Source organism: Anomalospiza imberbis, chromosome 18 (assembly GCF_031753505.1).
Source record: "Anomalospiza imberbis isolate Cuckoo-Finch-1a 21T00152 chromosome 18, ASM3175350v1, whole genome shotgun sequence".
Classification (NCBI taxonomy): domain Eukaryota; kingdom Metazoa; phylum Chordata; class Aves; order Passeriformes; family Viduidae; genus Anomalospiza; species Anomalospiza imberbis.
This window is the reverse complement of record NC_089698.1, coordinates 11,907,364-11,932,328: the sequence shown is the minus strand read 5'-3', so window position 1 is coordinate 11,932,328 and position 24,965 is coordinate 11,907,364. Positions and strand designations below refer to the sequence as shown.

Sequence of the window (24,965 nt, the reverse complement as noted above, 5' to 3'; positions counted from 1 at the left end):
TGTAACACACACAGATATGTTTTACCCCTTTATTCTGTTGTTGCTCTTTCTTTTTTCCCCCCCTCCCTTTTCTTCTGACATGACACAGTTTTGTTTTGTCGTGAGGTCAGTACAGAGGCTGCTCTGTTCTCACTGGCTGATTGAGGGTCAGCATTGGTGCTTTAAATAGAGTAAATACTATGTAGCTTTAAGATAACCTGAAATTTACAGTAAAAAAAACCCCAAACAACAAAACGAACCAAAACCACCTCCTCGGCATCACCATTTTACTACCTTTATAAATCTGGAATTTCCTGAAAGCAAATAGAAAAAATAGTAAGTTCTTTTCATTATTGTTACACTAGCTTACTGATTGAAGATTATATTTCTTGAATTATAAAACCAGTTCTGATACTTCTCGGCCCCTGAGCCAGCCTGTGTTATCTTTTAAATGTTAGCAGTCCGTATTAATTTGGAAAGTTATTTGCCTTTGGTATGACTTCAGTTGGAAATATTTTTTCAGATCAAGTATTTTTACTTTGCAAATGAAATATTAATTATGAAAATTGCTGTGTTCCATTGATGTCATTTACAAAACAAACGAAACTGCTTCTGTGTTGCAGATGTTAAATTTTTATACATCCTGTGACTTATTTATGTATATATTTCACATATACGTGCCCTTTTTAAACAAATATAACTATATTTATAAATGTATTCCCTTGGTTCTCATTATTACTGCATAACTGCTTACTTTTCTTAAATTTTGTCTTATTTTTCAAATGTCACTGCTACTGCTGTATTCTGGAATCATGCTTTTGGCATGATTTGGCAATTTAATGTAGTTTTATTTCAGCCAGATAAAAAAGTAAGGATGACAATTTTTTCTAACATCAAGCAATGCTGTTCTGACCTTCTTTCATGAGCTGAGATTTTTATTTTTAATGGTTCTAAATATGGTTTGGTTTTGTACCTGTTGATTTGTCAGTGGTATTTTACACCTTTCAGGCAGAAGTAGTTATAGCTTGGGAATAGAAATCCCAAGAGGACAAGATGAAGGCTTTCTTTGAAGTAAATTGCAAATTTAGTGATTTTTTAAAATGTATGCTTCTTTTAATGTATTTCTTTCTGTGAGTACTCTTTTGATATCTCCTTACTTTTTCTGAAGGATATGATGTTGATGAGCCTTTCTTGCATGGAGCTGCAATTAGATCAGTGGCTACTGACAAAAGGGAAAAGTTCTACAGGTGAGAACTTGATGTCTTTTTCTTCAGACTCTGAAAACACTGGGGGTATATGAAGAAATGTTTCCAGGAATGCACTTGATTTTGGAGCTATTTTTTCTTAATATCTTCCAGATCTGTATTTTATTGGTGAATCAATTGTTTGCCTTCAGGTAGATCAGTACCTTTGAAATTCTGTTATGTGGGACTCTTTCCATGGGATGCCGGTAATTTCATGATAAAGTGTCATTAATTGACTTGCAGTTTCTCCACGAAATTGTCCCGCTGCCTCTGTGAATGGCAAGTTTGGTCCTGACTTCCCAGGAACTCATTTTTTGGGAGACCTGTTGCAGCTGTCGTTTGCGTCCTCGCAGCGAGATTTGTTTGAGGAAGGCTGGATGGAGTTTGTCACTCGGGTCTATTGGCTGAAGGCTCGATTTCTGGCACTGCAGGTTGGCTTCACTTTTGGTTTAACAAACGCAGCTTTTCCCGAATTCAAGTCAAAATTGTTCAGATGCAGCTGATTTGGGAATCTCAACTCTTTTAAGCATGTGGATAAAATCAACTTAAAACATAGTGATTTAATTTTACTTCTAAATATAATTAACTTCCCCTGAGGATTGAGGTGGAAATTAAGTAGGAGGTCTCACATGCTAAGCAAATATTCAGATATGTTTAATATGTAAATCTTTGTTTAAATTAACGCAGCTTAAAAAAAATTATTTGCGCTAAAGTTACTTGGAATAGTGTTGTGGAGCTGCAGAACATATGATTTTTGAGGGCCTGGACTCATGGACACTGTCAAAGTCTCAGGAAGTCCAAAATGCAGATTTTAACTGAAGCAGATGCTGTTTTATTACTGTTCCCTCTGCTTTTTCTAGGTGGCATGGTTCTGCTTTTGAAGACTTTTAATTTAATATGCAAATTTTGAAGGAGAGGGTTTTAAACCTATCACTAAGAGAATAATATGAAAGCAACGTTATTTGATCCCAGTCTATTTCTTCCCCTCTAAGTGTGTTGCTTCCCCAGGACATCAAAGAGGGTTTTTTAATGCAATAATTATGTTTAAATCAAATGTCAACTAGTTATGAGTGTCAGTTTCATAAGTATGCACTAACTTGTTCCTTCCCCCTTTTTTTTTTTTCCTGCATCTAAGGATTCCTTTCTAATAGAGTTATTTAGGAAAAATGAGAGTTCCTACTGGCATTCTTTTCCTTGTGATATGCAGAGTTGTATTTTGCCCATGCATGCCTTCCTGACCTCTCAATTTCAGTAACTACTTTGCACAGAGCAAGTAAAATTCTTTCACTTTGCAGAATATACGAATGTTTCTTTACTCAGTGTTTTAATTTGCATAAATGGAAGAGTTATTTCTGCTAGTTTACTCTTCTGCCTTTTTAAAGGAAAGGGGTTTTAGCACTCCAGACCAATCCTACAAATTTATGTAGGCTGAATTCTGTTTTTCTGATTTATCTGTTATTGAAATAATTGGTAAAATATTTTGAAATATTTTTGCTTTAATTTGAGCTATTCAGTTGAATTTGTAATTTTTGAGGACATGCAGTAATCACGCTGGCAGTGCCTGCATTAAATTTAAACATTTTCTACGAGTTTTGGAGACTCTTTCTGCAGTGAGAACCATAGGATTTTTTGGTTGATTGTTTTTCTCTGTACGGTTTCTATAGGGAGACATGGAACAGGCACTTGAAAACTATGATATCTGCACTGAGATGCTGCAGAACTCCACTAGCACACAAGCTAAAGCTGGCAATGAGTGCAGCATCGTCATACGGTTGCCTAATCTGCACGTTGATTCTGTGGTCTCTTTAGAAGAGGTAAGAGTTCATTTGCAGGTGTGTGTTCCCTGTTCCATCCCTCACACTCCATCTCTCCCAGTTTCAAATGTCACCTATGAATTAGTTCTTTTGTGATGGAAGTTTACTGTATCTTAGAGTGAGGGTTTTGTAGTTTGAAGATTTTGTCAAGGCTACCCTCTCCTTTTCAAAAACGACAGTTTTTGTATCTGTTAGTCCTCTACATGCTTTTATACAAAATAAAAATATTAAAGCAGCTGCATGCAGCAGTAGATTATTGAATCCGTGTTTTTATTTTCTTAAACATTAAGAGCTAAACTTCTGGGAGAAGTGTCAGTAGTCAAATATAAGTGAAAGCAAAAGTTAAGATTATATCATCTGTGGTGTTTGCAGATTGAAAAGAACCTAAAATCCCTGGAGAGATGCCAGTCTTTGGAAGAGATCCAGCGACTGTATGAGGCAGGGGACTATAATGCAGTGGTGCATCTGCTCCGGCCAACCTTGAGCTTTAATGGCTACGGCAGAGCCAAACACCTGGAGTTTGTCACATCCATTCCAGAGAGACCAGCTCAGCTGCTTCTCCTCCAGGTTTGCATTGTTTCTTACAAAATCTGGTCTAATAAGGAATTAAGACTTATTCCTGAAAACAGGAGGGAAGGATTTTTGGAGTGGGTGTTAACAGTTATGAGTCTTATTTACAAAGCAAAACATGGAAACAAATCTGTAAATGCTCTGAAGTTCACAGCTTTATCGACATCATTAGCAATGTACCAGCTTTTGCTGACAGAATGTGGCTAAAGATGCAAGATGTTGAGGCCTCCATGGAATGAACAGAAACTTGAATAATTTCCTGAGTTATTTTATGGATGAATTCATGCTGCTGTTGACTACATGGTGACTTAGAACCATTCTGAAACTTGGTTATCTAGTATATGAATGATTTTTTGCTGTAAAGATTCTGTCCTGCATGAATGAGAAACTGTTGATACATGCAGTATAATTGCTGTAGAGCTAATCCATTTAACGCTGTAAAAATAAGTGTATAATAAGTGTATAAATGAGCTCAGCTCAGCTGAGTGTATTAGGTTATTTGGGGGAAAAAAGTTGGCACAAAAAACCCGATGGTCTTTTAACTGGACTGACCAAGTCCTACATTTTCCATGCTGAAGGTGACCCAGCCTCTTCAGAAGTAGAAAGAAGCAGGAGAAGTTGCTGTTACACTGGCCTTAGAGTTGCTACTTTGTTATTGATGAAGTAATAAAATGGTAGCACGAGATCATAAAGATCCAAACCCTGTTTCTTGTAAGGGCTCTATTGAGCTGTAGATCATTAGAATTACAGACCTACAGCCATCCCGCTTTTCTTTCCTTGCATCTCTTATTAAAGCAGAAAAATGAGATAATTTTTTTTGTATTTAGATCCTACTTGTGTATTTGTCATCCAGGATCCATGTACCTCCTATTGTCCTTTTAATGTTGCATTTAAAGATGTTTCATTTCATTGAAGTAATCACATTAACTGAGTATAGTGTTTTGCTTTGCCCTGCTGTGCATTCATGTTTAAAATAAACTTTTCATTGTTATAATAGATCTTTTTCATATTTACATTCCCTAGGACTCCCTGCTCAAACTGAAAGACTACAAGCAATGCTTTGAATGCTCAGATGTTGCCTTGAATGAAGCAATTCAGCAGATGATTAATATGACAGCAGCCTCTGCTAAAGAGGAGTGGGTTGCTACGGTAACACAGCTGCTCACAGGAATAGATACTTCATTATCATCAGTTAACAGCATCTTGAAAGACTCCTCTGTCACACCAAGCCTGGTTCGCTTAACAAACAACCTGATCCAGGTAACCCATGGCCTGGCACCAGGGCACATGTGCTGTGTGCTGCAGAATTCAAGGCATGATGCAGTTGCTGTGTGAATTCCCACTCACTGGTAGTGATGGCTTTGGTTACACTGCTGTTACATTTTTGGGAAGATGAGTGTTACCATATTGTGTGAGCATTGTTATAGTCTGCAGTGTGATAGACCTGCACTGAGCACGCACCTGTGCTAGAACCAGTTCCAGCAGGTACCTTTAGACACCAAGCTGCCTAAACCAGTCAAAATATGGTGGTAAGGTAACCCAGCACTGGGGTTTTAGGCTATTTGAAATGGTGATAATGTGAAGATTGATTGAGGTGCCTGGGTGAAGTTTGTAAGTTATGGCTCTGATCTTGCCTGGATTTGCTTCAGGCTGGAGGGCAAGGTCCCATAAGCCTTACAGGTATGGTAGACTTGCTTGCAGATCCTGGCCTAAGTAAGTGTTTTTCTAGTAAAAACAGAGAGGGTGATCTGAACAGGGCAGGGGAAAAATAAAATGTGAACTGCTTCTAGAATAATGAATACAACTAATTTTAGCCTTTTACAGAAGGTACTTTCAAACCTCAAAACTGAATGAGTGTTTTCAGTCCAGGTAACAAATGGCAGACTTACAAATGGCAGTTCTGTTAAGAAGCTGGTCTAGTTAATGTCAAAATTCAATGTGCTTGCAATTCTCAAATCTCTATTTACTTCTGTAAAAGCCAAGGACACTTCACTACTTACAAAATCATACTCTTATTATGTGAAATTGTATGTTTTATGGAATGTAATGGAATTCTGGAGAACAGAGTGTTCAGGCACATCATTTATATAGCATCTTTAATGATTCCAGTTGGTCTTTAACAGTTGTTGTAAGACCAGTTCTAGAATTCAGGAATTTTTTTAAGTTCCTCTTCATTTGGGTTGTAGGGAAATTTCTTGTACAATAACAAGGCCTAGTAATGCTAAGAATTGATGCTGTGTATTTCCTTACTATGAATTGCTCATACAGCATATTAACAGAGACACATCTAGGTGGAAAATGGGGGTGCAAGAGGAATGTCAGAGTAGGGCAAACAATCTTCTACCCTTCCCCTAGTGGTTGATTTACCTCTAGCATTTTTACAGCCGCTTGTGAGAAGCTGAGACTCAACTTTAGATTATTTCCTTGGGGTAAAATGTGTTGCCATTTCTGGATTGTTGGGAAGTATTCACACCCGACCTTTGTCTTGCATCACTTTGTCTGTATAATGTCTGTTTCTTTCTTAGATCATAGACTGCAGCATGGCTGTCCAGGAAGAACCAAAAGAGCCATATGTGTCCTCAGTGCTTCCATGGATTATCCTGCACAGGATCATCCAGCATGAGGAAGATGCTTTTCGATCCCTTTGCTGCCAGCAGCAGCAGAACCAGGGAGAAGAAGGTGGATTATTTCTTCACTTTTACATATTGGACCTGAGCTCTTTACCATCTAGCTCAGGAATATAAGTAATAAACTACTTGTTTGTTGTCTTACCTTGCTGGCTGAAGGGAGTAGAGGGCTATGCAAGCATCACTTTCCACCAGAGAGGAAGCTTTTTGCCAGTTGAAGTATTGACTCAGATTTAACTCAGTTCTGTGCTACTTTAATATTTACCAATTTCTTTCTTCCAGTGAGTCCTGATACCCCTATGTTGCCTTCTTCACTTATGCTGCTGAACACAGCTCATGAGTATTTGGGAAGAAGATCCTGGTGTTGCAATTCAGATGGTGCTCTGCTCAAGTTCTATGTAAGTATTGGCATTGTGGAATAACTGAGATTGATTCTGATTGATCTCTGAAAGTCATCTGGCCAAGTCACATCTCGGAGCAGGAAACAAAGTTCAAAGTTAGATTGTTTATTACCTTATCTTCATGTTAAATATACACTTTTAAATCTACTTTCCATCTTCTCCCAGAAAAACACATGAAAGTTTCAGTCAGTTTAATCTGAATAGTAAAGGCTTGTTATTCCAGACCCTTTTCTATTGGTCTGCTTCTGTCATACTCCCCATTGTTCTCTAGACTTACCTCACTGAGAAGAAGAATTGTTTTATTCTTTTTATTCTCCTTTGTTTTGCTTCTTGCACTAGTATTTTATTTTGTTCATGGGATTTGAAAGGGAAGTAGGAATAGCCAAGCAGTTGGATAGTACTGTACATCATTTAGAAGCTAAAAAAACCTGTTGTGTTACATCTTTAAAATTGCTGCTATAATAACACAGTGGGATTCCATATTCATCTTGTCTCAGTGATTCTAAATAAGTTGCTCACTTCACAGAACTGAATTTGTCAAGTGTTAGGTAGGGTTTGCACATTTTCAATGTACATAAATACTGTTTATCGTGTAAAAAGAACGTATGTAAACTTTCAGCCAAGAAAATTCAGTTTTGAACAGCTTGGTTGTTTGTTTCTTCCAAATCATAAGAGTAAAGATTTGCAGCCCGTCATCTATCCACAGTTACACAACTGGAATGCTCCTGATTGCTCCCATATCCTGTGGTGTTACCTGGATTTGCTCTGAAGCTGTGATGCATTTAATTGTTCTATGATTGATAAATTTGTCTTGTTTGATTGTACCTACCTTGATTTTATGCCATAGTCTGAAAAAAATAGCAATTCTATTGTTTTCATATTATTAACTAAATATTATTTAAAATACACATACACAGTTCATCTGTTGAACAATGATGAGAATGAGGAATTACTTTAGCCCTCCATTTTCACGTGTCTTAAGGCTGTTCTTTGCTTGTTGTTCAGATGGGTGTGTTCCATCTCATGTGCTCCAGGAATGGGTGTCTGGGCAGTAATACTGCAGCATTATTAGATTAAAGGACTTACCCATTCATGGTTGACATTTTTAAGATTATTCCTTGAGGTCTCATTGTTACACCAGAAGAGAAATTTCCCATGGTAAAGTAGAATATTTCTGTGTGTTTGCTCATTTTCTCTTAGCTCAGAAAGCCAAGTGTTTCCCTGAGCAGAGCACTGACAGCCTGGGACAGCCTGGCTGCTGGCAAATCCCAGATAATGTGCTGCCATGGCATCCACTGGGCTGTGCTCTACAGGGACATTTCAGTGGCACTTTGCAGATTCAGCTTGACTTCACTGAGGTTTATTACCTTCAGCCAAGAGAAAATCATTATTAGTTCTGCATAGAGCTACTCAGGAATCTCCTAATTTCCATTCTCAGCACTCCCTGGAGCTTATTAGCCACAGATCAGTGCCAGACCCCATCTACCTCTGCATTTGAGCAGTGGCATGTCCAGGACAGTAATTTAGACAGCCGGGAAGGATGGCACAGAGAGCCTGAGGGGTTCTGCAGGAGTCAGCTCACCCTGGTAGGGCTGGAGTGAATGAGCAGTATTTCAACTGAGGCTGATTCAGGGTAGAACTATCAGATTATCTCTATGTCCTGCTCTCCTCAGCCTCCCTGGTGTTAGGAGCAAAATGCTGATACACATGAGCTGCCCGTGCAGGGACTCCAGAGGGCTTATTAGCTCAGGCCCTGTGCTTCATGAAAATAGATGGGCTGTTCCCAGGCTCAAGCTTGCCCACAGATGTGCTCTGAAGTAATGAGTCTGAATTGTGCCTGAAAAATGTGCCTGTACCCACAGCCTGTGGAGTCACAGAGTATGGGCTGGGAACCTGGGCAAAGGTTCCCAGCAGATGACTGAGAGCTGGTAATGTATTTGCAGTGAGATCTTTGCAAATGTCATCGGGTACTTAAAACAAAATGTTCCATTTTCACCTACAGAATTGGCAGCTTCTTAAACTAAAACATAATATAGTATTATTAAAGACAAGAATTTGGTTTTCAGAGACTAGAGGGTGTTGGAAGGATAGGGAAAGACAAAGGTAAAATGGGATGAATTATTTGAAGAGGAAGGTAGCTTCAAGAATGTGAAAAGTGTGTTTCATAGATTAGTGTTAAATGGTCACCTTCTGTAGGTGAACTGTCTGCTCGAGGACCTTATATTGCTTGTGGATGAATGTGCTGTGCAAGAGATGGTGTTAATATTAATTAAGGCCTTTAGCAGTAGTCTGAATTATTAGGAACAATTCTGGATTTCTGCCAAGGACTTGAAAGTTGAATAATAACACAGGAGATTGTTTTGAATGCTGTTCAGGTGAGAATTCTGTTACTGCTGTTAGGTGTGCTTTTGTTTGTAGCAGTAGGAATATAAGGCTTTTGTTACAGTATCCTCTGATGCTCACTGTTTTTCTTCAGCTTTTTTAGCTACCCTTTCTGTAAATTTCAAATGTTGATCACAAATTCATACAGGGAAAGTGCTGGCAATAAGGTGGCTGCTGGGACTCAATATGAATGAGTCTGCTGTGACTCCAGATGTCATTGAAATGCTTTCTAAGAATTGTCTTTTCTTTTTCAGGGGTTTGACTCTTAATAAACAGTACCTTGATCTTGGCACAGATATTTTAATCAGAAGAGAATCAGCATCTTCTATTTAATTCCAGTTCTTAGAAATGAGCTTCTTACATGTAGAAAGTCAGACTTGCCTTGTAATGCAGTGTTTGTATTGACAGGAAAGCCCATCATGATGAGAGGCTTCATGTAGGATCTTGCATAAGTAATTGAGCTTGCAATTCTAGATGTTGAAAAATGATAAATGGTCACGAATAAACATTTCTTTTTTTCATTGAAATCTATAGTGGAACACATTGAAATTGAATCTTAAACCTCAGTGGTTGTGTGAGTCCTGTTTTGGTTACAAAATAAATATCCAGAATACCCCTACACAGGTTATTCTTGGTGAGCATATTTTTACTGACCTTGAAATGTCTTCTTGGAATGTGTTCCTTTTTAGTTTGTTTTTTATGGAAGCTTAGTGAGAACTTTCAAAGAGTTACCTTTCTTCTTTTGGCATTCAGCTGCTGTTTTTATAATGAATGTCTTAAAGTATCAGCATCTTCCAAAATATTCTACTGATGGGTGCTTTCTCTTGTCGTGTTGGAGGTAAAGATAGCAACTTGCTACAGTGTTTAGTAATTTGGGATCAATCCAGCCACTTTCCTTGGTGTGTAGCCATCTGTGTAATACTGTTCATACTGTTTAATTCTATAGTCCTTTTAGCCAGACTTTCATTAATTCTCTCTCTTCTTTTGCTGCCAAGTCCTCTCCATCCTGCTTTTTTCATGCAGAGGAAATTGCTGGTTGTGAGTTAGGGCAGAAATTCTTCTGTACCTTTATTCACAGCATTGATAAACTGTAGTTCACAGTTATATTCACAGAAGCAGCTTGGTGTGTAGGGGAGAACTTTGAATGATTTTAAGTCTGAAACATGAAGCTGATATTTATCCTCATTGATTAAAGATAAGTATTTGTGAATTAATACAGGAAGAAAAATAAAAGCACTTCAATGCTGCTGCAGTGCCATTGGAATGACTTGTGTGAGACCAGTTTACAGAATTACACGAGTAATATTTGGTTGTTATTAGAGAAAAATCCATGTAAAAATCCCTTAAAATCTCTTAAAGTTGTTTTCATCATCTGCCTTCAGCAGCTCACTGGGCAGCTCGCTGTGATCTGCAGGTGACCTTGTCCTTGATGCTTGGCTCGTAGGTTCAGGTACTTCAGAAAGAACTTGCAGCTTCCACTTCTGAAGATACTCATCCATACAAAGAAGAGCTGGAAACAGCCTTGGAACAATGTTTTTATTGTTTATATGGTTTCCCTAGCAAAAAAAGCAAAGCAAGGTACCTAGAAGAACATTCAGTACAGCAGGTAAGTTATGTGTTATCCAATGTCAGTGGAATATCCTGAAGTGATGAAAGATGCACGTTTGTTTTGTTCTAATGCATTTCGATATATTTTGGAGAAAGACTACTTTTATTTCATTGTAAATTTTATGTATTTTACACATTGTAGAGAATAAAATAAAAGTTGTAGTATTTTTTAATGACTTAGTATTTTTTAATTAATTTTTTAAAATTAAGTATAACAAGTCGAATATTTTAAATGTTAGTCTTATCCATAGTAGTCTTGCCATTCTGAAAGTATTGAGACATTGATTTTATTAAGCTATCACTTTCCTATTTTCAGCTGAGAAGAAGTTCAAGGTTGAGGAAAATTTAGAGAGGAAAAGTCAGCTTGAGAGAAGAAAGTTTTAGCAGCCAGCCTTGCAGTTTATGAAAGTGAAAAATGTCACTGTTTAAAGTTTGCAAGTACATTTTATTATCACATATATTAACATCTCTGATTGTAAATACCTGATAGCTGTTTATGAGAAATGTGAAATTCAGTTGAATTTGGGAGAAGGGCAACTACAGAGTGCCTCTGGAAGAGGGCTGTAATATTAAGGGAGGAAGAGAAAAATACAGGGCAGCAATACAATGTTCTCCCTTGAGAATCATCACTGATTTTGTTCAAAAACCCCAGAGTATTTTGCACTTACCACATGCAAGGGTTCATAGAATTATCAATCAAAACCATTTTCATGTAAGCAAAATGATTGTCTGGCCCTGTTGAACAAACCTTTTAAAATACACAAATAGTCTTACATTACTGTTCATTGAATATTTGGAAATTTTGTATGTTATATGTACATCTTACAGAGTGAGATAATGAGAGAAAGGGGATAAGTAAGAAAAAGAGAAATACAAGGAGATTACCCTCTGCAATTTCCCTGCTTTTCAATGCAGAGCAAAATTTACTGAAAGGGTAAAGTGGGCAATAAAAGGAGAAAAACCTAGTCTAGCAGAAGAGAACTCTCAATTATTTTGGGTATTTTTACTGCTTTCAAGAAAGAAAAGTGAAGAGAAAATGAGGAGTAAATTCTGGAAGTAACTTTCTGTAGAGAGTTCAAAGATTTTGGGGGCTCAAATGATTCCCTTTTCATTAACTCTTCTTACTTGGTTCTGAAATGGAAGGGGCAGAGCTCTTCTCCATATTTTGCCCATGATCTCAGTGTCACTCAGAATGTTTACAATTGATCCTTGCTTATAAACAATTTTTCTGAGCAAGTCTTCTAAGCAAGTAGAATGAATTTATTTTTACTTTATTTTGACTTCAATGACATTCACTAGGTTACAGCAATATCTTTGTCTGTTAAATCAATGAGCAGTATATGGTATTTGTGAGCAGCATAAATTCATAGCACCTTTAGCTCTGTTCTGGGGAGGTTTAGTTTGGTTCCTGCTAGAGTAATGTGTACACTCCTAGAAAGGCTATAGAAAACCATCATTAGTAGACTTGAGTTTTAGAATTTGAAATATTTTTTTCCCCTCTCATCTACCTCTCTCTTCAGGTTGATCTGACATGGGAAGATGCTTTGTTCATGTTTGAGTATTTTAAGCCTAAAACTCTTCCAGAATTTGATAGTTACAAAACCAGTACTGTGTCTGCTGATTTGGCCAACCTTCTGAAGAAAACTGCCACAATTGTTCCTCGAACTGACAAGCCTATGCTGAGCCTGGAGACTGTATCTGCCTATATTGAAGGAACATGCAGCAAGGTATAATTAATTGTTATTTTAAAAAGTTAAATTGAAGGGAGTAAAAATTGGTATTGCTGTTTTTATGTTGACTTTGAGATTATTAGTGGGATGATTTTATTCCATGATGTTGGGTTTCCTTGGGTAATTGCATTTAAATAAAATAAGAATGATCCCACCAAAGCTTTTAGTCTTTGAATGGTAAAATATAGTCAGGATGAGATGTTCATTAGTGTTTGTAAGTGCTCTGTGTATCTGTGAAATGCTTTCAATGTCTTTACATTCAAAACCTTCATATTGTGTGATGAAAACCTTCATCTTGTGTGATGATTGTGCTACTTCCTCTACAAGGAAGAAGCAAATGTGCAGCTCATTTCATATAAGCCCTTGCCTTTTTGATTTTCAGGCACCATCTCTCCCTGAGGGTGCAGACTATTCTCCACCAGTGGTGACTGAGCTGTATTATCTCCTGGCAGACTATCATTTCAAGAACAAAGAACAGTCCAAGGCCATTAAATTTTACATGCACGACATTTGTATTTGTCCAAACAGGTCAGTATTTTTGAATCCTGCTACATGTCCTTCATTCTTCTCACTTCTTTCAGCACTGAAAAGCAGACAACTCATTTCAGGAATGAAAAAACAAGCCCAAACAACCAAAACCCCCACCTGCAATCCATTATCACAGGTCCATTGTATAATTAAGGGCATCTCTTAAACAACCCAACAGAGAAAACAAAACCCAAAACATAGGGTTAAATATTTGATTGCTTTGAAATTAAAACCAAAAAATGAAAGGGGAGTGGGGGGAAGCTAAATTGAAATAAAGAATAAATGCGAGGAATGAACTGTTTGTACCTTTTGTTCTTTGCTTTGGCATGTTCATGCATGATAAGGAGTGAAAAATATCATCATTTGATAGGTGGTGATAGCTATAACACAAATGGCATCCTTTAGTGCATTAATTGCTTCGGCTGACCTCGTCCTAAAAGTGTTGATTTTGCTGCTAGAGAACTACAAAGAGAATACAAATAAAGTATTTAAGTGATATTTAAACAAAACCACCTTGTTTCTTGATAATTTATAACTCACTGAAATACCATCAAGATTAAGCTCTCTCATCTTAAAAATAAAGCATGTTCTGAATATCTGTCTTCTAAATTAAATTAAATAGCCTTTAAATTTACTGATTAAATATAGAGTTTGCATATTAGGTGTTATCATTTTAATTCTCCTTGAAGTTGATAGATCAGGGTCAGTGACAAAAACCCTAATTTGATAGATTTGAGACAAGAAAATTGTTTCTAAATCCAGTCACGTAACGGAGACAAAAGGGAGGTGAAGGCACAGAGCAATTTTAGATGTGAAACCTTCAGAGGAAATAGCTGTAGTTTAATGTTATTGCATCTTCTAGTATGGGACTTGTGACTAGCAAATGGCTAAAACTTCTGTTTAAAGGCAGATAAAGAAATTACCATTATCACCCCCCTACCCATTTTTCTAAAGTTTTGATGTTCTAAAACTTAAATTCAAAAATAAATGAATGGAACGCATTTTTACTTTAATGTGTGGTATTTTTTTGCTCAGAAGATGCCTTATGTGGAAGGATAGTATTTTTGCCCCAGTCAAAATAGTTGGTACTTGTCTGTACTACAGTTCCTGTTCGATTCCCCTCCGGAATCTGACTATTGAGGTCACTTGACCTAGAAATGGGTTTTCAGTTGGAATCAGAAGAAATTGCAGGCAAAAATATGAGAACATTATGGTTGTTGCCTTGGTGCTAAAATAATGGTAAAATTGAAAAGCCCCAGAGCAGAGGAACCCTGGTGTTAGTGAGGTTGTGGCCTATGGAAACCACCCTTCCGACTGTGTTGTCAACAAACACAGGGCTGGACCCTCAACAGTCCTTCAGGCAGAAATTACAGTTTTACTTCATCAGGACTTTGCTACTTGAATGCAACTTTGGCTTTATGAATTTTGTGCTGGGAAATGATGATGATTATTCACAGTTGAGTCCAACAGTACAAGGTGTCATAATGTCTGCTGGCCTACAGCGTGACAACATTTTGACAAGGCTGCATGGTTACTGAGAAAAAAACAATGGGAGTGCTGCCATTAGAAATAGAGATATCCTGGCTTTGCATGGCAAATAAACCTGGGCTTTTCATCAGTTTTCCATGTGTGACAGTTACTGGGGGCAGTGCTTTGTTAGGAAACCACTTTAAGAAAATCAGTATGATTTAGGCTGCACAGCTTGTGTTCCACTCTGAGGAGAGGAGGAAGTGCAGAAATCTGTTTTGTGTGATGAAAGGAGGAAAAAGTTGTAGATACAAGAAGACAAATCTTGCCTATTCAGTGTAATGTTCAGGGAGGAGTTTGTTCATGGGTTGTAAGAGCCTGAGATGAGAGCTGTGGGACTCCAGGCAGCTCTTCAAAATGCTGTTTATTGTGTAGAAGATGTTACAGCAGTCTCAGGGTGTGGGTAACAGCCACGCCTACAGCTGTCAGCTCCAGCTGTAGACAAGCCTGAAGCTGCTTTAGTTCTAGTTACAATGCTTTATATCTATTTCTTTGCTCAGCATCTTAATACATAACAACCAATCAGCATCATACACAACAGCTTTAGCATTACCTACAGCCTGTCATAACTACTGTCATGACCACGTTATGGTCATTACTATCCAATCACATCAGTTAGTATGTTACAGTTTAAGCTTAAAGTTGTTTTTCAGTTTTCTTGCAGTGGAAGATTCTTAGACCTTTTTTCTGCTTGCCACATCGGCATGTTTGTTTGCCTGTGGTATCTTTCTGCTTTTCCTAAGACCTATTTCTGCTTGGTAAAAACATCTTTTTTGTTTGTGGTCAACATATCCTTTGCTCTAGTCATAAAACCTCCTTCCAACTCGACTAAACCTTTGCTTTCTTAGTTGTCCGGCAGTTCTCAATTTAGACATCTATTGTTCTTTTATATCAAAACTTGCTTCCATCTCTATTCTGCTCTCAGGTTCTACATTCAGAGAGCTTTCTGCCATAGCTGTGAAACTTTCTTGTCAAACTTTGATCTTTCCCAGCACTGGGTTATGTTCCTGCCTGCACAGGTTTGACTCGTGGGCTGGGATGGCTCTGGCTCGAGCGAGCCGCATTCAGGACAAGTTGAACTCCAATGAACTGAAGAGTGATGGCCCCATCTGGAAGCACTCTACCCCTGTCCTGAACTGCTTCAAACGGGCCCTGGAGATCGACAGCTCCAACCTCTCCCTGTGGATCGAGTACGGCACCATTTCCTATGCCCTGCATTCCTTTGCATCCCGACAGCTTAAGCAGTGGAAAATGGAACTTCCCCCTGAAGTTGTGAAGCAGGTGGGATCTAACAGAGAGAGCATGAAATTTTAAATATTTAAAATTAGGTTTTCTAATGTAGTAAATTTTTAAATTAAGTATTTACATGCTCTATTCTACATATGAGACTGTATGGTTACTTCATAATGTTGGAAATTCCAGTATTCATGTAATACAGTGGTGTCATGCAGCATTTGAAGGTGGGCTTTTTCCTTTCTTTTTCCTGTGTAAAATCAGTTTGAGCCTAATCTTTGAATTATCTTTTGAAGATGACACAAAATTATTGTAACCTTCTGGAAAAGGGAATTATATTTACCTTTTCTTTCTGTAAATGTCATACAGTGTTTCCAGGAAAAGGTGAAATACATAAATATTGAAATAGTGAAGAGATCAGAAATTATTCTGATATCTGTGTCCACAAGTCATCTCTTATATCCAAAGAATCATCCCCTTTTTCTGTGGTTTTGGGCCATTTACCTAAACAAAAGGTCAAAATGAGAAGATTGGTAGAATTTCCATTGAAAACATTGTTGTGAATTCATTATCTCTTTCTGTATAAGGGAGGTGAAAAAGATTATTAAAAAGTTTATAACTAAACTAAAAAGAACAATTCTAAATACACTGTGACAATGATAAGAGTTGCTTGGAAAAATGTTTTGGCCTTTTGGACCAGTGAACTCCATTTCTGATTTAGCTATTCTGACTTCCAAATGTTACCTGTTCTGCAGCTGGAAGCACAGTGGAAAAAAAGGAAGTGCTGCCCCTCCTCTGTAAATTGTAAAACTTCCAGTGTTTGAACTAGAGAGCTCAGTGCTGGGAGCACCCTTTGCTTCTGGGAGAAGTGTTGGCAGGAGGTGGTGAGTGTCACATCTGAGCTGCCTCCAGCACTGCATTAACACTGCACTTCCCACAGGCACTTCCTTGCCTGAGAGCAAAGCTGATGTCAGCCTGTATCAAAAGGGAGCAAATAGCTTATTAAAGAATGTGTTTGAAATTGCAGTTAACAATGGAGATTTCTTCTGGAGGGTTATTGCATCCAACAGCTCCAAAGCGAACTCCTCAGAAAATGAAGTTACTACATTTCATGTCTTTGCCCTGTCAGAAGTTTGTTCTTAAGGTCTTGCAGCCTCTTGGCAATGAGGGATTTGTTGAAGAATTCCAGGGATAGTGCTGGAATTACTTCATATTATCAGATAAAAGGAGCAATACAAAGCAGCCATCTGAAGTTGAGGATTAAATGAGAATGTTTGTTTAGGACTACTTAACTCTTCATTTTTTTCAAGTGAATATATTAAAAATGCATAATCTAGTAAGAAAAGCTCTATTATAACAAAAGATAAATTGAAACAATTTCATCTCACTTCCACAGATATATCTCTTCAGGAATGTGTTTCTCATACATAAAAACCTTGTTATTCTCTTCTTCTTACAAAATGTTTAGGAAAGGAAAGGTTATGTTTTAGATCTTGGTTATAGCCACACAGCTTAAATTTATAAACTTGGTTTTCAAAGAGAGAAAATTACACTAATGCATCTTTTGACCTAGTTTTTTTTTTCACATGAATTTATTGGCATTTCACTTTGATTTATGCTGCTGGTTTTAATTTTTTTTTTGACGGAATGGGGTGGGGAGAATATTCATCTCAAAATTAGATACATTGCAAGCAAGATGAAACACTTTTCTTCACAAACAAGAGTGGTCCATAGTGGCTTTAGCAGACTTCAGTTGCAGAACAAAGCAAATAATTTTTTTCTTTGAAGAGTTAAGATAATTACAGCTGTGAAAAAGCAGTAGAATTTCTGTAAACATGAGCACTGGGTTGTTATTTTTCAGATTTATATTTATATAAATATAAATATTTCTTCTGTCTTACTGTTTTGCTCTGGTTGTTTGTGCCAGCAGTCACTGGAGTGAACAAAAACCTAACCATAAACACATTCTGTGGGCTGTTGGGGTGTGTGTCACCACTTGGGATGTATTTGATCACTTCTACATCTTTTAGGTTGAAAGCGTTTAAAGGCTGTGCCACGTTCATGTGCCTTTACACGTTTTTGGGGTTTGCCACGTGAGCTGCAGTGACCTGGCGTGTTGTGTTGTGCCCTGTGGCAGATGGAGGAGCGCAGGGACAGCATGCTGGAGACGGCCAAGCTGTGCTTCACATCGGCGGCGCGCTGCGAGGGCGACGGCGACGAGGAGGAGTGGCTCATCCACTACATGCTGGGCAAGATAGCTGAGAAGCAGAAGCAGCCTCCTGTGGTGTACCTGCTGCACTACAAACAGGCAGGGCATTACCTGCACGAGGAGGCTGCTCGCTACCCAAAGAAGATTCACTACCACAACCCACCAGAACTTGCCATGGAAGCGTTGGAGGTAAAAGAAGGTTGAACGCGTAGGCTCGAAGCCTTCTTCTCTGCAGGTTGTTAGGCACGTGTAGATGGTGCTCTGTATTGGGGAATGTTTGCAAGACACACTTGGGGAGTGAAATGGAGCCTGTAATTCAGGCTGGTTTCATTTCAAAGGCAGTTTGGACAGGTGGGTAGCCATTCCACTTCTGAATTTTGCTGCACTATTCATTGTTTTTTTTTTAAATCAAACCTTGATAGGATTCACAGGCATCTCGTCCCTATGGAAGCACAGGTTCATGCATGAGGTGGGACCTTTGCTTTCACTGGGTTGTCTGGTAAAAGCAGTGGCTCTAGAACATACCCAGTGGTCATTTACTCGCAGCAAGGCCAGTTCTGCTTTCTTTGTTGTGTTCTATGGGTTATGGTTATAAAATTTGTACAGTGTTCAGATTTTGTAATTTAAAAGCAACTTTCAAAGGCAGAGAAAGTTCAGTTCAGGTAAGTTTAGGTGACAGGTAGCTGTTGTAACTAACTCCTGCAGATTCTATAGAAAAAGGACTATTTGTAATAGGTTACAGAGCTACAAATTCTTTACTGAACAAATGGACTTTGGTGTTTTTTAGGTATATTTTCGACTTCATGCTTCTATTTTGAAACTTGTGGGGAAACCAGACTCTGGAGTAGATGCAGAGGTGCTTGTTAGTTTCATGAAAGAAGCTTCGGAGGGACCCTTTGCCAGGGGTGAGGAGAAGAACACCCCAAAAGTTGCAGAAAAGTGAGTGCTACCTTCCAGCAGTATCCTCTGAATGAATGCTGATAAACTGCTGTACAATAGACTATTAAAATGAAGCTGAATAAAATAGAAACAAAGTGAATAAAATTTACATTAATGTTTGCAGTTTTCAGGTACCATGAATAAGACGAAATGCTACTCTGAGATCTCAATAAGTGGCACAGAGGAAATGGGAAGGGAAGAAAACAGAACAGTTCTGATCTTGTGATCCATTTTGAAGCCACTGTTTTTATTTACTCATAAAGTAGATTTTTAAAATCAACAGTTAAAAAATGCAAATGCAAGTTACATTCACTTACAGGATGAGAGATTTTAGTCCTTACAATTCTTCTCATTAACAACTACAAAATAAAGAAGAGTTTACTATTGACCAGTCATAAGGGAGTGTCATGGTGGAGAAACTTCATAATTACAAATTTCCCTGGGCAGCTGCTAGTCACAAAAACTGAGAACCACAAAAAACTATTTTTCCTCTTATAAAAATAATCTCCATAACATTAACAAAAAAGCCTTCTCTCCCTAAATAAATGAAAAAATCCCCTATTTTAAAAGTAATAAACTAACTAAATTTTTAAAATTTTATTTCATTACATTATCAATAAGAAAAAAAGTTATTTGAAAGAAGTGTTCTAAAAAATTTATTTGAATTCTTACAATTTTTTTCTTTTAATTACTGTTAATAAAATTTTCTTTATACCCTTTTAAAGTTTTAAACCTACTTTACCTTTCTCCTAATCCTATCTTCCTACCTCACAACAAGAAATAAATACATAAGTGATTAACCAACACTAAAACCCACCACACTCATCAATACCTTAGTTAAAAAAATCTTAAATTAACAAACCAAAACCACTACAGGGAGGAAAATAACTTGTACTAAAAATCCTTTATTTAGAATTTGTCAGTGAGTGTTGCCCTGATTTTAAAAGTGTTAAGTTTTCTTTTATAGTTCTTTTGAAAGTTTTAAAGATCTTTTAAAAGTTTTCTATGCCTTCTGATGTTTACATATTTGTGCTGGAGTTCTCAGGCACTGTTCATGTAAATAGTGATTGTTTTGCATTCTTCTTTGTGGGAGGAGAGAATTGATGGACTCTTGGTTTGACCAGTGTGGTTGGAGAGGTGGCAATTTCACCCTCCAATCCACTGTCACTTCTGGAATTCTGTATATTGCGAGGTCAGAAATAAAATTGGCTCTTTTTCTCTTTTGAACGTACCAAGCTTCTGTGTACTCATTTTGTGTCCAACAGTGACAAGCGAGTTTTAATTGCTGTATTGGAAATGCTGTGAAAACATGTGTATAAACACTTCCCCTTTCTTCTCGCCCTCCCAGAGAAAAACCTTGCTTGATAGATGAAGACTCTCACTCCTCAGCTGGAACAGTGCCAGGCCCTGGGACTTCCCTCCCCTCCTCCTCGGGTCCAGGTCTGACATCCCCACCTTACACAGCCACTCCAGTTGACCACGATTACGTCAAATGTAAAAAACCCCGTCAGCAGGCAACGCCGGACGGTACAGTCCCTGTTCTCAATACTGCCAGCAGGGAGGTGCTCTGAGCTCAGCATGGGGGGTTTGACCAGTTTGATCAAACTGCTCAAGGAGGGTGAGGGGTCTGTGGTATCACGGGCAATATTGAAGCTCATTCTCTTTTTCTATATTCAGTGCCTTAAATAGAATCGATGTACGGTCAGAGCTTTAAATGCAAAACTCAAAGTTGTCACCTGCCACCGCTGGTACCTGCCACTAAGTCAAAGCAGTAATGTTGGTAGGAGGAGTATGAGCTCACTGAATTTTCAATGATTTTTTTTCTTCAGAGCTCTTTAGGAAAGATGTGGGTTCAAACTTTAGAACACTGGACACTGTTTCGGCCTATGTGAAATGAATGGTGAAAATTTAAACTGGTTTCAACAAGATAAATTGGTAAAAAAACAACACAAGCTGGTATTACAATTTCTTGAAGGAGGCAGGTGGCAACTATTTTGAATATATTGTGATTCAGCACGAAGTGATTTGCATGACAGTCCAGTAGATTTCATCTTTTAATTTTTCTTTATCATTTACAATGACTGGTTAGCAGCTCATCTTTGTAGAATATAAAGTGATAGAATAAATAATTGGCTTATAAATGTAAGAAGAAGGAGGGTGGTGTCATAGTGTTAATGAAGATTTTGCAATTGCATATATAATAGAAATTAAGTTACAATTTAAGTAACCTGAGTTTATTATTTGGCTAGGAATTTGATTCTACTCTTCCAGCCATTTGTTTATCCATCTGGATCTCTGAGTATCAGCACTCAAGGAGTAAAATACCTACAGTGTTTAGCTTGGTGTTGGTAGAATGTGCCAGGCCCCACAGAAATGCTCTGATTGATATGAATTTATTTCTGGAGGGTGGGCTGCTTCCTGGTGTCATTTTCTGAAGAATGGAAATTGTAAATAACTTTGTTGACACAAAGTTTTGAAACAAATGTTCGTATGCCTGAATTTTTTTCAGGTGAATTTATTTTTTTTCTTCAACAATTCTTGGTGCAACTGACAGAAGCACTTTTATTTCTCTCATTATATTGAACAGAGAAATGTTTGTTTTGTTACTGCTTGCATTTCACTTGGGAGTAATTCATTAGACTGTTTTAAGATCATTTGTAGTGTGGAGGTGTCAATGGGTTATGTAGTGATCAGGCTCTTTTATTGGCTTTTTGATATCTTTTGACACAACATCATAGAAGAGAGCAAATATTTAAATATTTCTTAAGTAATATTCCCTGTGGGGAGCATTTCTGCCTAGTACTACATCTGCTTAGGTCCTGAAGAGTGTCTCAGTGCTCCCAGGAGAGCCATAAGCTAGATGAATGTTCCAGTGTGTGTGCTTTGTACCTCCTCTCCAGTGAGACATGCGGGGCTGTGGCAGCCGATGGCCCAGTGGGAGCGGAGGCGGCTGCTGAGCCAAGCCTGAAGGTGCAAGAGCAGGAACATCTGCCTCTGCCAGGGCTGGAGGAGCAGTGCCTGGATCTGCAAGCTGAGCCTAGCTGGGACTGAGCTTTGTGCTGTCAAAGCAATTCCAAATGTCAGCTGCTGGAAGAGGCAGAGTTTGGGTGATCTTCAGGAAGGCTGTGTGTAACCATGACAAGGAGAATTGCAGAGTACTGCATCATTCATAATGTTTTGTAAGTTGCTGGCACAACTAAACCCTAGATACAGCATATTGAAGAACCCCAGGAAAGTGAAATATTTGCCTTGGGGCTGTTACAGATGGAAGAGCTAACAGGCTGAGCTAACAGGCTCAGAAGTCTTCCACTTTCATATTATTGCATATACTGTGCTCTTCTGCATGCATTTGCATTTTACTTGTATTAAAATACTTACTTTTGAAGTAAAATGCTCTTGATATCTTACACATCATCACATCACTGAAGAAAGCTGGCGCCAGCATTTCCATTGTACCATTCCTAAAAATAGCAAGAAAATACTCATTGTTTGACTACTCTTTAGATTATTTTTTAACCATTCTGATAGAAATGAAGCAGTCTGTATTGTTGTTCAGAAATGAATAAGTTGACCAAAATTCAGCCTAGGTATTTATTCTTTCTGAGGCTTGACAATACTCTCATTTACTCTGTCATTGATATTGTTGATCACAGATGTCATAGGTAAAGTAAGGGTGCACAGTTTTACACACTTTTCATAAATTACCACAAGCAAGATGCTCTTTGGGATTATTCCTGACCTCAGAGACCTTTTGTGACCATTTCTATGTTCTGTGCTTTGAGAAAACATGACCTGTGAGGAAAGAGAAAGGGAATTGGGATGGTTTGTCTGCAGAGGAGAAGACTCAGGGGAGACCTGACAGCAGAGTAACCTAAATAGTGTTGGAAGCTGTACTAAGAGTTAGAGGCAAAACCCCAGGATATTCGTGTTCATGGAAGACAGAACAGATGATACTGCACTTACATTGCATTTTCATTCTGAACATTAGAAAACTGTGTTAGAGTAGTCTCAGGAAATTCTAGTGTTGTATAAACCTGCAATATTTTAGCAATGGAAGTCATTAAAAAGTAGCAATGCAGCTGTCTGCCAGGCATGACAGAGATACAATTTATCCTGATGGAAAAAGGAATGGACTAGATGAACACTTGCAGTTCCCTCTGAACTGAAGTTATTATTATTCTATTAATTTTGTGGGTTTTGTGGGTTTGGGTTTTGGTGAGGTTGTTAGTTTGGTGCCTTCTAGAGCAGCAAATTATCTCATTACAAGCTGGAGAGAATTCCTGTACAGCAAAACATCTTTTCTTGAAAATACTGGGGTTCTGAACTTCAAACATTTATCTGTAAACAGGTGAAGCTGTGAGGGCAGTCTTATTTTGAATACATTATATTTGAATGTGTCATTATAATTCTGTAGCTCTCTAGGATGTTTTGCTGGTGGAAGATGATGACTGGGGTATGCAGAAATCACTGATAAAGTTGAGAGCATCGAGAGGCTTCAGATCCAGTGAATGCTGGTTATACTAGTTTAAAGTTGTGTATTTAATGAAAACAGGAGAAAGGAACCAGTAAATACAACTTGTAAAGGAACTAAACTTCTTTTTCCTCATGGCAGCTGCTAGCACATATCTCCTTCAAGGAGACAAAAGTACTGCTGAGTGGCAGCTGTTATTTGCTGGCTGACTTGCTGCTGTCGTGTGTAAAATGGGCAGCTTCCTTTCTCTTTTCTTGTCCTTCCATTTGGCAACATCTTTTCTTTCCTTCTGTTAATCCCATCTTTCCTGTCATCACCCCTGCCTATTGCTACTTTATAACCCTCCAGAGGAAAAACTTGCATTTGAAGTCTGAAGCATAGCTTCAGACTCTTATTTTCTAAGAGTAAAATAGGAAACAGGAAAACCCAGGAACCTGCCCAGTTCACCCAGTCACTTAGACTCCCATTACCTGTGCTGTTACTGTGTTTACACAGCTAAATGGTCAGTGTTACATAGCAAAACAGATAAGCTCTCTGTCCTCCTCTATACAGACTGGATGTATGTAGTCAGTAAAGACCAATTGCAGTAAAAGCAATAGAGTTAGTTCAGAAAGCAGGAAAAGTAGTAAAATTAAAAAAAAAATCTAAATAAGGTATCTGTTTCCCAAAAAGTAGACTGGGGAGATTGTTTAGGAGTCTTTTTTGCTGTAATATGCCTTTGTTGTGTTGATACTCAATTCCATATTCCTGTGGTGGTATGCAGATGATGTATCCATGGCTACTGCAGTGTTAAAATGTTGTTTTGTTTAAGTCTTCATCCATGTCATGTAGTATGTTGTGTGTAGTTAGACTTAATTGTCCTTTTTTGTGTTTGTCTTTGCCTGATTGCTTTTGCAACCAATATTGCCCGTGCTGCCTCTAACCTTTACACAAATCTCTGTTCCCCAGGCATTCTCTTCCTGCTTTTACCTGTCACGGCTTGCTTTTAATAATTGGCAGAACCTGCATGATAAACTCACTGGGAAAGGCTCCTTGCTTCGTGCTGTGGGAGAAGTCTCACTCCATAGTTTGTCGGTCTGTAATTCTGCAAATGTGATGAAGATGCACAGTTTTTGTAAATGGGGGGTTCTCAGCATCCTGATGAGACAAAGGTGATCTCTGAGCAACTTCTTGCACCAGGTTGTCACTCCTGCTAAACTAAATCAGCTTCTGGGATGGAGTGGATGTTTCTGTGCATAAAAAAAAGTCCGGTTTGCATTTTGGAACATTAAAATCTTGCCCTTAAAATTCCCTTTCTTCAGCAGTTAAAAATGACATTTTTGGGTCTGCAGTGCATGTCCTGTTCTGGCACGTGGTGCTGGATGTTCATGGGGACTGCATACTGGACTCCATGAATAATGAATCACACCCAGTTTATTGCAGTGTGCTCCATTTTTACCTTTCCCCAGTTTAACCTCTCTCTGATTAGTACAAGTGTCACACTGAGCTGTAGTGTGAGATTATGTAAAAAGCATTTGTCCAAATAAATGGGACACGGGTGAGATACTCTGGTGCTCTGCTCTTGAAGACAGAACAGCAATATAGGACTGTAAGTTATGGAAACACGTTCTGTGCTCGGTACAGCCAGACAAAACATAGACTCTCATCTTTGACTCATGTTAAAAGAGAACTCCCTTTGAATTGCTGTCCTCAAATTAACCTAC

General features: G+C 38.2%; 1 protein-coding gene across 3 annotated transcripts in view; it reads left to right on the top strand.

Annotated features, from left to right (window-relative positions):
* The window catches only part of CABIN1 (calcineurin binding protein 1), a 109,824-nt gene that overhangs the window by 9,096 nt on the left and 75,763 nt on the right, over nucleotides 1–24,965 (top strand). For all 3 annotated transcript variants that reach the window (XM_068209097.1, XM_068209095.1, XM_068209096.1), the window contains exons 14-27: nucleotides 1,148–1,226; nucleotides 1,467–1,654; nucleotides 2,888–3,037; nucleotides 3,410–3,604; nucleotides 4,631–4,867; nucleotides 6,133–6,286; nucleotides 6,517–6,632; nucleotides 10,462–10,623; nucleotides 12,146–12,352; nucleotides 12,738–12,883; nucleotides 15,430–15,691; nucleotides 17,781–18,041; nucleotides 18,640–18,791; nucleotides 20,140–20,318. In XM_068209097.1, the coding sequence (XP_068065198.1) occupies nucleotides 1,148–1,226; nucleotides 1,467–1,654; nucleotides 2,888–3,037; nucleotides 3,410–3,604; nucleotides 4,631–4,867; nucleotides 6,133–6,286; nucleotides 6,517–6,632; nucleotides 10,462–10,623; nucleotides 12,146–12,352; nucleotides 12,738–12,883; nucleotides 15,430–15,691; nucleotides 17,781–18,041; nucleotides 18,640–18,791; nucleotides 20,140–20,318 (2,488 nt within the window). The remainder of the gene's footprint in view (nucleotides 1–1,147; nucleotides 1,227–1,466; nucleotides 1,655–2,887; nucleotides 3,038–3,409; nucleotides 3,605–4,630; nucleotides 4,868–6,132; nucleotides 6,287–6,516; nucleotides 6,633–10,461; nucleotides 10,624–12,145; nucleotides 12,353–12,737; nucleotides 12,884–15,429; nucleotides 15,692–17,780; nucleotides 18,042–18,639; nucleotides 18,792–20,139; nucleotides 20,319–24,965) is intronic.